This window comes from Anas platyrhynchos, chromosome 21 (genome assembly GCF_047663525.1).
Source record: "Anas platyrhynchos isolate ZD024472 breed Pekin duck chromosome 21, IASCAAS_PekinDuck_T2T, whole genome shotgun sequence".
NCBI classification, from domain to species: Eukaryota; Metazoa; Chordata; class Aves; order Anseriformes; family Anatidae; genus Anas; species Anas platyrhynchos.
Window position 1 is genome coordinate 8,384,124 of NC_092607.1, and position 14,306 is coordinate 8,398,429.

General features: G+C 43.6%; 1 protein-coding gene across 1 annotated transcript in view; it reads left to right on the forward strand.

Annotated features, from left to right (window-relative positions):
- Positions 1-14,306, forward strand: part of TOP1 (DNA topoisomerase I) — a 66,856-nt gene that overhangs the window by 35,794 nt on the left and 16,756 nt on the right. Inside the window, exons 4-8 of the mRNA XM_027472938.3 lie at positions 5,160-5,286; positions 5,888-5,946; positions 8,651-8,746; positions 10,025-10,100; positions 11,116-11,213. Of these exons, the coding sequence (XP_027328739.1) occupies positions 5,160-5,286; positions 5,888-5,946; positions 8,651-8,746; positions 10,025-10,100; positions 11,116-11,213 (456 nt within the window). The remainder of the gene's footprint in view (positions 1-5,159; positions 5,287-5,887; positions 5,947-8,650; positions 8,747-10,024; positions 10,101-11,115; positions 11,214-14,306) is intronic.

Genomic DNA, 14,306 nt, shown 5'->3' on the forward strand with positions numbered 1-14,306 from the left:
TTACAAAATCACAAATGGTGTACATTTAATGGTGTCAATTTGACTTCCGAGTATTTTTGTCACCTACTGATTAATGCAGCTTTTTATCTCGTTCCCCTTGCTGAAAGCTTGATCTCTTATCTGCGAGCACCGAAGGAAAGGCTCCAGCTCTGGGAAAAAGTGGCTTCAGATTTTTACCATAATGCTGAAATCCCAGCAGAGAACCATCGAGGCTCACGTGCTCATGCCTTGTAACACCATACAACAGCTCTCTAGCAGCGAGCACAAAACACTGCAAGGCAGCTGAAAACTTGTCCTTTGCTGGGGTGCCTCCTGTTCCTGAAACTCTCCCCGCACAGCCAGCCGGTCCTTGGCATGTGTTAGTCTGCACGTGAGCCCATTTTTCCATTAGTCCCATGCTACGTCAAAGGAGACACAGGCCGTGTAACGTAGGCTTTGTCCCTTTGTGCTTTTAGATTTAGGTAAAATCACAGCTTCCTTTTATTTTACGCTTCAGTGGTGCTGCAGCAGTTAGCGAGGAGGCAAGCGGAGCTCTGCTTGCGGCAGGCTCTGCTGCTTGCTAGTAGCAGCTTCTCAGCCACGAGCTAATTACAGCTGAGAAAATGAGAGAGGAGAAATAAGAGACGCTTCAGATAAAGCATCCTTCTCAGCTTGTGATTTTGAAGCTGGAATGGAAGAGGGCCTGGGAAGGGATTATTAACGTACATAAATGGCACCTGAAGAATTCAGTGTTGAATTACGGCGAAGCTGTTGCAGTTTGGAGAAGGAAGCCGTGAGCAGCACATCTGCTGCTCTCTGGGAGCGCTTTCCACTCTCGCCTTTCCCGAGTGGTCGCAGCCGAAGCAGCTGCTGCCAGGTGCCCGCTCTGCCTCCCGCTCCTGCCTTCCTGCGGGCATCCTCGCCGGGCACCGCAGCTGTGCTTGCAGGCAGAGGGTCGCTTCTGGTAGCTTTATCGCCTTGTGCACATCAGCCTCAAAGCCCCGAGGCCTTCCAATGGCCTTGTTCACGCTAAAATTCGAGGCAGCACGCTAGCAAAAAGGCCGCAGTGCGCTAGGAGACGCGCTGCTGCTCGTCTGCCCTTGGTCTGAACAACGCCAGTGCCATGGGGGGGCCCCGGGTGATGCAACCCCTGGTTCTGCCTGCACCGGGGTGGGGTTATGGCATCCTACTCGCTTGTATTTTACGTTCAAAATGCCACATGGAGGAGGTTGTCAGTGTTAAGCACTGCCAGAGGTGCGGAACTCGGAGCGCTGTTCAGTTGTCATGGCCGGGGTGCCGAGGAAGGCCTGGTGCTGTCGGCGAGGCTGGGCATTTCTAACACAGCGTGGGAACAAGCGTGTTGTCACCAGCCGTGCAGTGAAATTCCCTGTCTTCTGGGGGTTTTGCTGTCCCACTTCAGTGACTCGCAGCTGGTTTGTTGGCAGGAAGGTACAGCACAGGATCCGCAGTGCTCTGAGACAGGGATTCAGGATAAAAAATATCTGGGTGCCTGTGGTATCGAGCCCTTTTTATTCGCTTGTTCTGTTTGTTTGCTTTTAAAGAAAAGTGAGTTTTTCCTCCAATTTTGAATTGGCGAGGAAGACAGACTTCGGATCTTTAAATTGTTCCCAATCCCTCCTAATAATAGCTTTGAGGATGTCTGGAAATAGCTTTCTGATGGAAGGCTGAAGCCTCTTCTTTAGGGTAAGGCTGGCATCCTGTTGCCTCCTCTTTTCTTTCGAGATTAGCGTGGTGGTTAAATTGTGTTCCCCTGGAGGCTCACATAAGTGTCTTAGCTAACTGAAAGACCAAAGCTGCTCAGCTTGCTGGCTGCAGTTGGTATGTGACAAACTTGCTTTGCTTTTGGAGAAAAATAACTTATTTCTATTAGGATTGTTGGTTGATGACTTTGTTGTCAGTGTGTTCCCAAACAAGCTTTATCAAGAGACGCAGATTTCAGGCTCTGCCAGGGACAAGTAGCACATGCCTTCGTCTCTTCGTGTCACCTGGGGGATTTCTTCCAGCCTCGTACCAGGGCCCCAGGTCTGGCCACCAAGGCCGTTGTTTTGAAAACGAAGCTGCGGAGTGAAACCGGAGACCGACTTATCTTGGGTTATCTGAGCCCATGTTGCTTCAGTGAGAAATCTGCTTCAGTGCTTGCTGCAAAGCAAAGAGGAAGGATGGTCTTGTGATTTATTTAAGGGGAAAAAAAAAAAAGAGGATGGACTGAATCAGGAATCCAGCCTTCTAGCTTCTGACCCCAGTGATGGTAAATGTCAGCTTCAGACTGCACACTGCTTTTCAGTGGTGGCCGTGATGGTGGCCTCTGAACAGGGACATCATTCAGGTTTCTACTGAAGCCACCAAAAGTTTTTAGCACTTTTTTCTTCCAGCAGTAGCGTGTAAGCATTCGGCAAACATAAAGACTGTCACTGCTTTTCTAGGCCAATTGGATTTTCTGCCTTTGTCAGTTTTAGCTTTGCAGGTGTAGATTGCCATCTATTAATCTGCTCTTAGTCACGTTTTGTGTACTTCCTGGGCTCTACTTAGCACACTGAAAGCTTGTGCTTTTGGCTGCCAGTGAGAATGAGTATGGTGCTTCTGAAAACTTACCTTTAAAAAAAAAATCTTTCTATTCCAAATTCCCAATGCAACGGGCACAGTCATGAACTGTACCCTAGAGAGCTAACCCCATTGATGGCAGTGGGTACTGTGCTTTGGAGATGCAAACTGTTGACAGAGTAGAACATGTTGTTGCGAGTAGAATTTAAATACCAAATAAGAACAATAAAGTGTCAGAAAGGAGATGTAAGCAGACTTACAGAAAGCAAGATGGATCTAAGCCCTGTGTTTCGTTGTTTTTGTTTTTCCTCTGTATGATGGTACACGTTTGTAATTGAAATACTTTAATCTTTGGTGAGCGAGGTGCCTGTCTTGCATACAGATAACAGAACAAGGCGTCAGGTCAGCATTTCCAGACTTTTGAGTTTAAAAAAGATTGCTAACACCCAGGGGGTTTGTGCTTTTGGTTGCTCGGTGAATCTAGTTGAAGCAAAGGAAGAACGAAATGGGCATCTGGAGTCTGAGCTACCGATGAATAAACAGGATAAAGAAACTGGCACGCCTAATCTGAGCAAGACTAGCAGGCATCTCCTGGGTTTCTGAGGTTCAGTGTCGGGATGTTCTGTATGTACTTGCATGTCTTGATCACACCGTGTACATAACACGATCTGCTGGGTAAGAATAGTCTGCAGTTGTTAAACCTTCACTCACAGCCAACATGTGGTGCTGTGCGTCTGTCTGCAAGAATTTCTAGACTGCCAGTGGCCTTTTAATGTTTAGGCATTTCGCTTTGGTTTTATATGTAGTGTAAGGAGAAGTTGCTAGAGAGTTAAAAACGAAACTGGTTTCTCTTCCTACTGATCTCTTTTGATGCAACACAGTATACGAAGGTACTGATTTCCTCTAGAGATTAATTTTCTTACTTTATCCACTTGGGTTTGGAAGGCCAGCGTGTATTTATTGGAGTATGCGCTACCCTAAGCTTGAATAATTGAAACCTCTCGTAGGTTCAGGGCCATTTGTGCTGGTGTTACGTGAGGTTCTGAACCTCGCTGGACTTTACACTGCGGCTGGGTGTGGGTTGACGTGTCTGTGACTGGTTGCCTTCCTCTTAGTCACACGCAAGCATTAAGGGAGCTGGTTAACATGCTGCTTGCTTTCCGTAGGCATCAAACATCCAAGCCTCCTGCAGTCTGTTTTTTTATAGAAACAAGACTCGAAGCCTATGTCTTTGTTAAACCTCCCCCTGGCATTCCAGGCTTGCTGTTTTCCGGGGCCGTATTCTCCCAGGTTGGTTTGGGCTTCACTTCAGTGTTGAAATAACCAAAATAAGGAAGCTGCCTGCTTCTGGTACAGCTTTGCATTAAATTGCGTCTTCTGAAGGAGAAGCAGAGTGTCCCAGAGGGGGATGTCTCAGGGATGGAGTGTGCAAGTGTGAGGAGGAGTGTGAACTGCCAGCGTGAGGAAGGCAGCTTGCTTGGTGCCTAACCATGCCCAGCAGCAGAGAGCCCCATTTCCACTGTGCCTGTGGCTTGCTTGAGCCCGCCGTGATGCCGGAGTGCACCCAGCCATACATACGGGTGTGTGTTGGAGGCACGTCATGTATAGGTGTGTATTTGAGGCACGTTGAATTGACAGGCTCCTTGTTTGGCTTCTGCAGCAATGCGACTAAGCCACGTGCTCAGTCCTTACAGTTTGTACCGTGAGTATGGTGAGAGCATTTCTTCGTTTTCTGGCTCCAAGCTGTCATTCCACAAGAAACTCATTTTCAGTTGTAAGCAGGGATGTTTCCTAGCTTGCTTTCTGGTTGATGGGGAAAGTTGGAAAATGCGCTCTGAATTTACCCAAACATCTCCGAAATCAGAAAGGGATGAAACTGGATTTTAAAAGTACCTCTTTTTTTTTTTTTTTTTTTTTTCCTTGGGGGTATCTTTTTCCTCCTTTCTGACTTGGGGCATTAGGCAAGCAGTGCTGTAATGTCAGGCTGAGCTCTAGCAGAGCACCTCTGGTGGGTGCCCGTCCCCGTCCTGGCCTGCGGTGGTTCTGGGGCCCAGCTGCTGAAACAGCTCCGAGTGAGGACTGCGGCGTTATTCCTGCCTTTTCTGTTTGACTTTGCATAAGCACAAGGACACCGCATATCCTGTTCGCTCTGGTTTTCCCATCTGTTTGAGAACAGTGGAGATCAGCGATTTTCTCTTGGTTCCAGAGATGAGGGCTGTTAAACTTGTTGTCGGAACAAAAGCTCACATGGGCATTGACAGGATGGACAGCTCGATTGCAGTGACCTTTTCTGTGGATGTAAAGAAGAAAAGCAGAGATAGTGGGAATTCAACCTGAAGCGTTGTAGTACTTCAAACGGAGCAGTTGTGGATTTCGTTGGCAGTCCAGGCTGACGGGGGTTTCCTGATGGGAAGTGGTGGCTGTGGTTTTGTGGCGCGTTCCTCTTCCTCCTGAGGAAAATGGAAGACGTGTAGCAGGAGGTTGGGTTGGATCTTTCTGTCCAGGCTATCACTTACATTTTGGGGTTGGTAGTGATGTGGGCTCTCTTTTTACCATTGGGGGTTCAGTGTATTGGTTACGTTGCTTCGAGTGTCCCCAAATGTACACTTGTCTTGCAGTGAGCACAAAGATTCCTCGGAAAAGAAACACAAAGACAAGGAGAAAACCAAACACAAAGATGGCAGCTCAGAGAAACACAAAGACAAACACAAAGATAAAGACAAGGAGAAGAGAAAGGAAGAGAAGGTAGGTGTCTCCTGTGGGACAGATGAGAGGATGGTTTTGATTTATACTGCTGTATGGTGAAAAGTCAGTGGGGTGCAGGTGGCTTACACCTCAGAGTTTTTATGAACCTGCAGAGAGGTATCCCAACACTGATGACTAGAGAGATGTGTTTTGTGGAGTGCTAGGTGAGAAGATGCAAGGGCTTTATCTGCAGGTATTGGAAATGGAAACAGTTCCTCAGTGGAGCTGTGTCTGTTTGTTTTACATTTTTCCATGTTAGTATTTTTCACTTTGCCAAACTTAAATTCAGAGACAAGGAAAGAAAAAAATCTGTTAATCTCATTCCTTCTGTATGAGGATAAACAGACAGGCACTGAATGTTGGACTAATTACACACTTCAGTTCCTTCCATAGCTGGGAGTCAAGGGCCAGAAAATACTGGATCAACTAGTACTTACAGAAAATGTTGGCTCTTTGGTGCATCATGTTGTTCTCAGGACTGCAGGGGATAAAGGTGCCCTTTGGTTCCTTCAGCAAATTAAGTATCCTGCCTGTGGTGTATGTTGGAAAAACAAGGTGCTCTGGGCAGTGCTAATCAGCTCCTGCTTCTCTTGCTTTTCAGATGAAATCATCTTCTGGCGATATAAAGATAAAGAAGGAAAAGGAAAATGGTTTCTCCAGGTAAGAAATAAGGTCTATGATCTGAAAAAAGTAGCATTTTTGGCTTTTTAGTTGCTCGGTTTTGACTATTGTCACATGGTCTTGGGGAAAAAATTGTGAATTCTTTTGACCCCTTCAGATGATATATCCTTCCCATCTAAGGGAACTGGTAATTGATCCACTGACTTAGTAACTAGAGATGGAGCTGTTGAACACCTGGTGTCTGCCTGCACATGATGGCTTTGTCCAAGTATCAAATAGTTGATTTCTGCTGAGAACAGATTGAACCATGGAAAAATTGATAGCTGGACTTGAAAGCATCTCTGTTGTAGCTGTAAAAATGGGTACTCGAATCCTGCGAGTAGTCTTTTGGAGATGGGACCTTGTAAAGGCAGTCTAGGTTGCCTTTGAGTGTCTTTCATGTAAGTGACTAGAGGCTAAAGCCTTTCCAGGTAAGGGAAATGGTTATGTAAAATGAGGTGCCTTCATAAAATTCTAATGTCTGCTGAATTCCTCCTACTTATAGAGCTTCCTGGACTTTGGTGTTGGATCAGTCATCACTGAGTAACTTTATTAAAATCCTGAAGTGGGTAATTGTTAGAAAAATGTTTTTTCTTAATATTTGACCAGCTAATATCTGCCACTTAACCAGTGACATTTTTAAGGTGGTGCATCTGGTCCACTGACATACTGGAGATGTATCTGATGTGATAGGTGTGTCTGTGTGTCCATATCTGTTTTCAGGACGTGTTTTCAATTATATCCAGTTCTGAGTCCACTTAGAAAACCAATAATTAAAAAAAAAATCTTCTTGTCTCACCATGTTCTGTGGATGCAGAGAGTTTGGGAGAAGGCATCTGTCTAGCCAGTGCCTGTTAGTGATTCTTTCCACATTTTGAATGTGCCCTCATCCGTTTCATTTTCTTACTCCTGTTTAAAAATGCAGACTCTGTAGTTATGCTTGGCACAGGAAAGAGGCGCCCTCTCCAGGCCTTTTGGAGGATACTCTGGAAATAAAGCAATGATGTTTAGGTGTTTCATGGTGTAGGAGACTATTTTTATAATGCTTTCTAACCTCTACCATTTGGCAGAATTTCATGCATGTGTTAGCCTTGTCAGGGACATTGGATGTTCTCACGTCAAAGTAACTGGGCCCTCTTTTGGTCTGAGTGTTTTCTGTGTTTAAAAAAAAAAAAAAAAAAAAAAAAAAAGCCTGGAGGAATCATCACTATTGTGCCTTCTCGAAGGCCAAGATCTGGCTAAGGGCAATTATTCTTATTCTCCTGCTGAAATATTCTTTTACAAGTTCAGATGGTTTTGATTTTCTTCTTTAAGACTTGGTAGGATGAGCAATATTACAACCTCGGGAACAATGCAAGTCAAGGTTCAGCTTGCTCATACAGCTCCTTTCTTTTAATATTTTCATGCTTTATTTCCCACTATTGCAAAACATTGGGAAATGTTTCAGTATTAAAATAGATAAAATTCCTAACAGCTTAATAAACAGTACTACTAGGTTTCTGCCTGGAAGAGAAAATAAATGGGACAAATCTCTTTTACCATAGATGTTTTGCAACTGTCTGCGTGCTGCAGACTCGTGTCTTAGTTGATCATACGTGATGCCACAGAAATGGCTTCTTACAGTAGCACGGCTCTGTTTGCTCTGAGTTGCATCTGCCAGCACTGCAGTGGCTTTACAGCTGTGAAAGAGCAAACTGTCTTGTTCTGCTTCATGGGCGCATTACCAGCTAAAATAAGACTCCAGAATGTCTCTTGCTGTCTGTGATCTACAAAGCAAAATGCTGCTTTTTTTTCTCCCACTCCACCCAATCGCAGAACGCATGTGTTGACTTGGAAACTGAGTCAATTTGATACAGAAATTTCGGATTGAATATGAATAGGAAAGCCCAAGATGGCACTGTTACTTTTTGTACCTGAGTAGAGTAGCACTAAGTGCTTCAAAATGTAATTTTGGACTCTTTGTGATGTCTTTTTATTTATGAAGATAAGTGAAATGCTTCTGTGAAATCGAGAAATAATGAGCCTGTTTAAAAAGAGAGTCTCTCTACCCACTCATACTGTATTTTTCTGCTATTACTGGTGTCTGGGGGACATTATGGCTGAAAGCGTTGAGCCTAATTTAATATTTGTGGTTTGAGAGGAACAGGATTGTTTGCTTCCCGCAGTTTGGATAGTGAAAATAGACTAATCAATTTACCTTTGCCAGATCTTTGTTTCCTTCTCTGCTTTTCATATGCCTCAATATTTAGTTGGCAAAACATTCAGGAGAATAGCTTTCAAGTCTCTACTTACTTGACCATCTTTTAGTTTTATCAGGCTCGGTAAGGATATTGAGCTGAAACTACATAACGTCCCTATGTGACTACACACATGCATGGATTTCAGTTTTGTTTTAGAAGTGCTACAGTTGCTTTTACTCAGAACCTCAAAGAAACAATGAAATCCAAGCTGTTTGTTGAAATCGATCCTGGCGTTGCTTGAGAAATAGCAAATGTATAGATGCTGAAAGGCTTTTTCCTTGTGCTCTCTGTGGAAGTTCGGAGAACAATGCACCTCAGGTGTTTGGGGTCTGAGGAAGACAACCCAGACCAGAACTGGAAGGACGTGTCTTTTTTGCAGATGATCATTTCTTAAACTGAGTTGGTACTGGTTACTATGAATCTTGCTGTTTGAAGTTTAGAACCACCTTTATTTCTTTTTGTAGTCCGCCACGTATTAAAGATGAACCAGATGATGACGGATTTTATGCTTCTCCTAAAGAGGATTCCAAACCACTGAAGAGACCTCGAGAAGATGATGAGTAAGTGGTCTGGGTACTGGTGACTTGAATGCTTGCCTTTAGTTTTAAAAGCAGAACACTAAGGGAGCAGGTAGGAGATCAGATATTCAGCATGTGCTGGTTCAGATGTGGGACTGAAGATCTGAGACCAGTTGCCTTATGCTGTGAGAAGCTCTATGAGCAGGGCAAGGGTAGTATTTGTGCTGTCTATGGAAAAATACCATTATCTGCCTCTGCAGAGAGTGTTGGAAATTACTGCAGTGTTAGTAAATAATAATAATAAAGAGAAAAATACGCAGAAGGTAAATGGAGAAAAGACAGTGATGAAGACTGTAAAGCCTAAACCTGAACAAGTGAGGTATTAATGCTAGCTAAGTGGCTGCAGTGGCTTCTGTTGGATGAGGAAACAACTGCTCAAGAGGAAGAAAATGCAGTCAGCCTATTCAGGGTAGGGAGGAGGTTTGCATGCACTGCTTGACATGATTCCCTTTTAAAAAGTTCTAAATACGTTGTGGGTTATGCTGAGGGTTTGTCTAAATCGAAAGAAAAATACACATGATGTTTGATATATAGTAGCCCACACAGTAAAATAAAAGTGCTGCTCCATCGTGCTGTGATCTGTCACCATCCATGTACGTCCAACTTTCAGATGGTGTGACCTTGTTAGAGGTCTCGAGTTAAAGGGCTGGAGGAGTTTAACCATAGCAGCATTCTGTTCCTATGTGGTAGTTCTTAGTTTCCAAGAGAGACGGGTGTGACATCTTTTCTTTTGTGTAATCATTTGTTGCCTTCTGTTAAGTTTTCATGACCTCCCATCTTGTGCCTGCAATGGAAAGATTAAGAATTTGCCAGCAGTCAATTTTGCTATTGTTCAAACTAGTGGGGGATGCAAAAATTGGGCCTTGTGGGCAGATCCCAGACTGATGACTAGAAGAGGGGCAGCGGGTTGGAGGGGAACATGCCACTAAGCTTTTGCTGATTTATCCCATCCCATGCAATCACTGGGTGGCTGCTAATGCTCTTGAATGGGTTCTTCCTCAAGGAAGATTTGTGCTTCAGCAGTCTGAAAGTTTTGGACAATTATTTGCAGCAACAGCCCGTGTTTGTTTGTTTTCTGTAGGCTGTTCTCCTGGATAGGGATTATTCAGCCTTCTGAAAGAGCAGGGCACAAAATTATGTTCATTAGAGATTAAATGTGCCAGTAATACTATGAACTTGCACACAAGTTTTGTATGTGTATGCTTTTATTTTTATACGCAAAAGTTGATTATTTTCATCAGCTAGTCTCTGTTCTTACAGTGCTGAGTACAAACCCAAGAAAATCAAAACAGAAGACATAAAGAAAGCAAAGAAAAGGAAACAAGAGGATGAAGAGGTAATGCAGAAGACAAGCTTATTTCTTGCAAGAAAAGCAAGACTGACAATTTGGTTGAATTATGTAGAGCAGGGACAATCTGATTCAAGGGAAAAAAGGCAGGGACCAGTCCTGGGACAAAGCTGCATGTGGTAGATCCACGCTGATTGTGCGAGTTAACTTGTCTGTGCCATAATGGATAAAGTCAGGAGAAGCTTCTCTCCTAGACATAAAACAAGAGATGGAGAAGATGCCTCTGGAATATGAACTCACAGCCTGTTCTTGGCAGTTCAGTCTTTCTGTTAAGAAGCTTGTAGAGGGTAGAGGAGCCTTATTAACAGTATCTGGTAGTTGCACATATGATGTAGCACAGTTCAGAAGCAGAGAAGATGAAACCTAGATTAGCTGCTAGAAAGACACAGCTTTTAGATGAAGCCTAGGATGGAAATTAGGAAAGGGAGTTGGCATTGAGAGGTTAGCCATAAATTGAGACTAAAGGTCTGTGCTGCTGCATCTAGCAAAGACACCCCTGTGAAGCACATGTTGCAGGCAGCCTCTGGTAGCATGGTTTGTTCTCTAGTTTTTAATAGAAGTGTCTCTATAGTGAACGTATACCATACCTTCCCAAAAGCCACCTTACAGTGCTACAGCTGTGCTTTGTAGCATTTGCCAGAGTAGATACAACTCATGCAGGCCCAGGAGGGTGTTCCTATAACTGAACAATCATGTTACTGTGGGCCAGACTTGCTGCTTATCAGGTGAGGCACAATAACTGGCTTTGTGCGCTTAACATGCCCCACTGCTATAGCAAAATAATTTGGCTTAAAACTTTGAAGTGGGGCCAGCAGTAGACTTTGACTTAAGAAGATGGTCTAAGAGCACACTTAGGTATTTAGGCCTCCGTAATTCAGTTGTTTGTGGCCAAACTAATGCATCCCAAGAGATGATTGTTTAGTTTTAAAGCACCTTTTCCTGGGAGAAGAGGAAGGAGTGGAATGTGGTAGCTTGTTCTAACAGCTTCTTACTCATTTTACAGGACAGCAAAGCAAAGAAAGCTAAGAGCAAAGATAAGAAAGTTCCTGAAGCAGACAAGAGAAAGAAGCCGAAAAAAGAAGAGGAGCAAAAATGGAAATGGTAACTATATATTGATGATGTCTGCTACCCTCTGCACCTGCACTTTCCCTGTTACCTCCCATGCTGACTGAGTAAGCACATCTGACTTTTTGTTGATTCATGAGGATTTGTTCTGAATAATTGGCTTACTTTTCTGATAAGCTTTAAATAAACTTCTCATTCAGGATGTTCATCCTCTCAAGTAGAAGTGAAAATCCCTTTTTTGCTCTACCAAAGACAAAAAACGCTTCTATCTGTAGAACATAGAGGCTACCCATAATGATTAGCTACTGATGTTCTTGTGCCCAGAACCTGGCCCACAAGGCTACAACATTGAGTGTCCACCCTGCTGTTTAAGTTGGATGTCAAGTGTGTGTCTCTCAAAACCAGTCCTGTCTCAGGCACAAGAATAAAGGCTGGTCAAGTGGCCAGTTAAGCTTGGGCTATTTGGAAAATGAATTTTGAAAATAAGCTTTGAATGGAAAGTGCTTTCTTGCCCATGATGCTGAAGTAAAATCACTAACTGACATTGTTTTATTTGGCACTTAAATTTTTAGAGCCTTTTCTAATGGATCTGAACTTCGTGGTTTGTTGTCCTACGCTAGTGCTCTATGAGAAAGATGCTGGTTATTTTTTTAACTATCCACAGTAATATAACCTATTGTTAATGCTAGATTTGAGGAACTTGTGTGTTTTGAAGTTATTACTTGTATGTTTTGAAGTTCAGACCTTAGTACTTCCCTGGATTTACTGTGTATGTGGTTTTCAAAAGCGTTTGTGTTTTCTTCACTCCTGTAGTCTTCTGTAATGTGTTTTTGTGACCTTTCAGAGCTGTTTCCATGAGCATTTTCTTTCCTTAGATCATTTGGCAGTTCTAAATAGATCTGTGGTGTCAGAGGATTGCAAAGGCATTCCCTTAAATCCTTTCAGGCTCAGTCTTTTACATGTGTACGCATGCACGTGCACACACCCTTATTGTCTCTATTATTGATTCACCTTTTAAAAAAAAACCTTCTGCAGTGTTCATAGTCTGCATATTCCTTTGATTGCTACAGCTTCCTCAAATAGAAATCAGCACTTGAGTATTTTTTTGTACTTGTCTTCTTAGAAATTTCATTTTCAGGCCTTCCCCTGTAACTGTTCTGATTTTTTTTTCTTAGTGGTCTGCTTTTCCTCGGTCCCTCTGACAGCACATTTTCAATGTGCTTTGACATGGAAGGAACTTGAAGTGAGAGAAAGCCACTGAAGGTCTCTTTAAGCCTAATGATCTGTCTTTTTTGACTTCGTGTCAGCTCTCCTTGCTGGTTCTGTCTGACTTTACTATAACTAATACCACAGCTCCCTTTTATTGTAGTCTGTATCCTTCAACAGCAGAGCTGTGCTGGAAAGCCTTACAATTCTCCCCTCATCTGCCTCGGCAGCACAATTCTGGGTAGACGTGTTAAGCTCTGAGATTTGTGCTTACTGTTGAGGGGAAAACTGCCTTTGAAAGCACGTTTTGCAAAACCTGGCAGTAGGTAACTGCATCCTTCTGCTGATGGTTCGTGTCATCCATCTGTGGCTTTGTATAGCAAGTCTGCTGGACAGGGTTTCATCTGCACTTCAATTACATCTCTTAAGGGCATTTTATGTTCCATCTGAGCCAATTTTCTGAAAGTCTGATATCTTTTTTTGGCTGCTTCCTCAAGTGCTTGCTGCCTTGATCATTTTCATCCTCACTTACATGGATGCTTGATGCTAGCCGTTCCCAAGGCATTGGCATTGTTCATCACCATGTGGAGATCTTTCTTAGAGGTCGTTTTCACACCCTGTCAGTGTGAAATATGAGATCCAGAAGCACACCTTACGAGCACTTTTCCCACCTTGTGTTAAAATAAGTTAATTACCTTGAAATAACATATCCCTGAGGTATATTCTGGTTTTTGTCAGAATTTTCTGTTTTCATTCCAAATGAAAACCAATCCTAAACTACCTTCCTGAGTCACCCTGGCCTTCTTGGATTTGGTGTGAGGTTTAAATAAGGAGCCTGTGTGACTGATTGGCACGGTTTCTGCTGAAATTAGTAAGGTGGTTTTCCTGATAGATACCATTCTCCTTGCTCCTGCCAAAACATTTGCAGAACGTTGCTCTAGGATCAAGAGCTACCACAGGCAGGTTTTTTATTGTTTAAAACCAAATGAGGACCAAAAAAAGGGCTGAACTCAGGAGGCTCACTTCTGTCTTTTGTCTTGATGTTTATGTACGAGGTTTAAGAAGGTGGAGGTGGGACTGAAAATGATTTGTGATCTCTTTGTGGGAAACTTTCTGGTAGTTGTGGGTTTAGAAACCACCGTATGGATCTCATGTTTCCTTACAGCCCTCCCAACAGGCGTAGTATGCTTCAGCTATCTAATTACCTTAGAATTACCTTACCTAAAGAAAAAATTCAGGTCTAGTGCTTCAGTCAAAGGTGGTGCCTTTCTAGCTAGAGTAAAATACTATCTCCTACAGTTGTTATTCTTCCTAAATTACCGATATACAGGGACTGCTGAAGCATTTTGAGTAATTTCTAGCAGAAGCTCTTTTCTGCAAACAATGCTCATCTTCTGTACAGTGGCCATGTCATCTCATTAGGAATGAGGTATTTAATTGTGCAGCACGCTTCCTGAGCTGCACTGCAGTACGTGTGCATTTCTTCTGGGTGCAGCAGCAGCTGAGAAGGAAACTACTCCATAGGGCTGGCACGAGGGGGAAGTTTAAACTTCTTGTATCATCGTCGTGGCTGCCCAACAGAGTGGTCTGGGTAATTCAAAGACTGAGTACTGTGACAGGTTAATGGCCTTGCAGTTGATTGATCACTAAGGTAAAACAGCCTGTCTCAGCAGGGGATCCTGTGCCAGCTGTATGGAGCAGGAATGCTCTGGTAATGGTGGAAGAAGCGGAGAGGGGAAGGAGTACAGAGTCAGTGGCCTGGGCACAGGACACCAGGAGCTGGGGGAGGAAGCGGGCCTGGTGGGACTCCTTTCTGTCCTCTGTAGAGGAATTGCTGACCCTGTGAGTTTGTTCAGCTGGAACGTGGGATTGGTGGCGCCTACCTTGCTGTGTCGAGAAGCTTGATGTGTCCTTTACAAAACG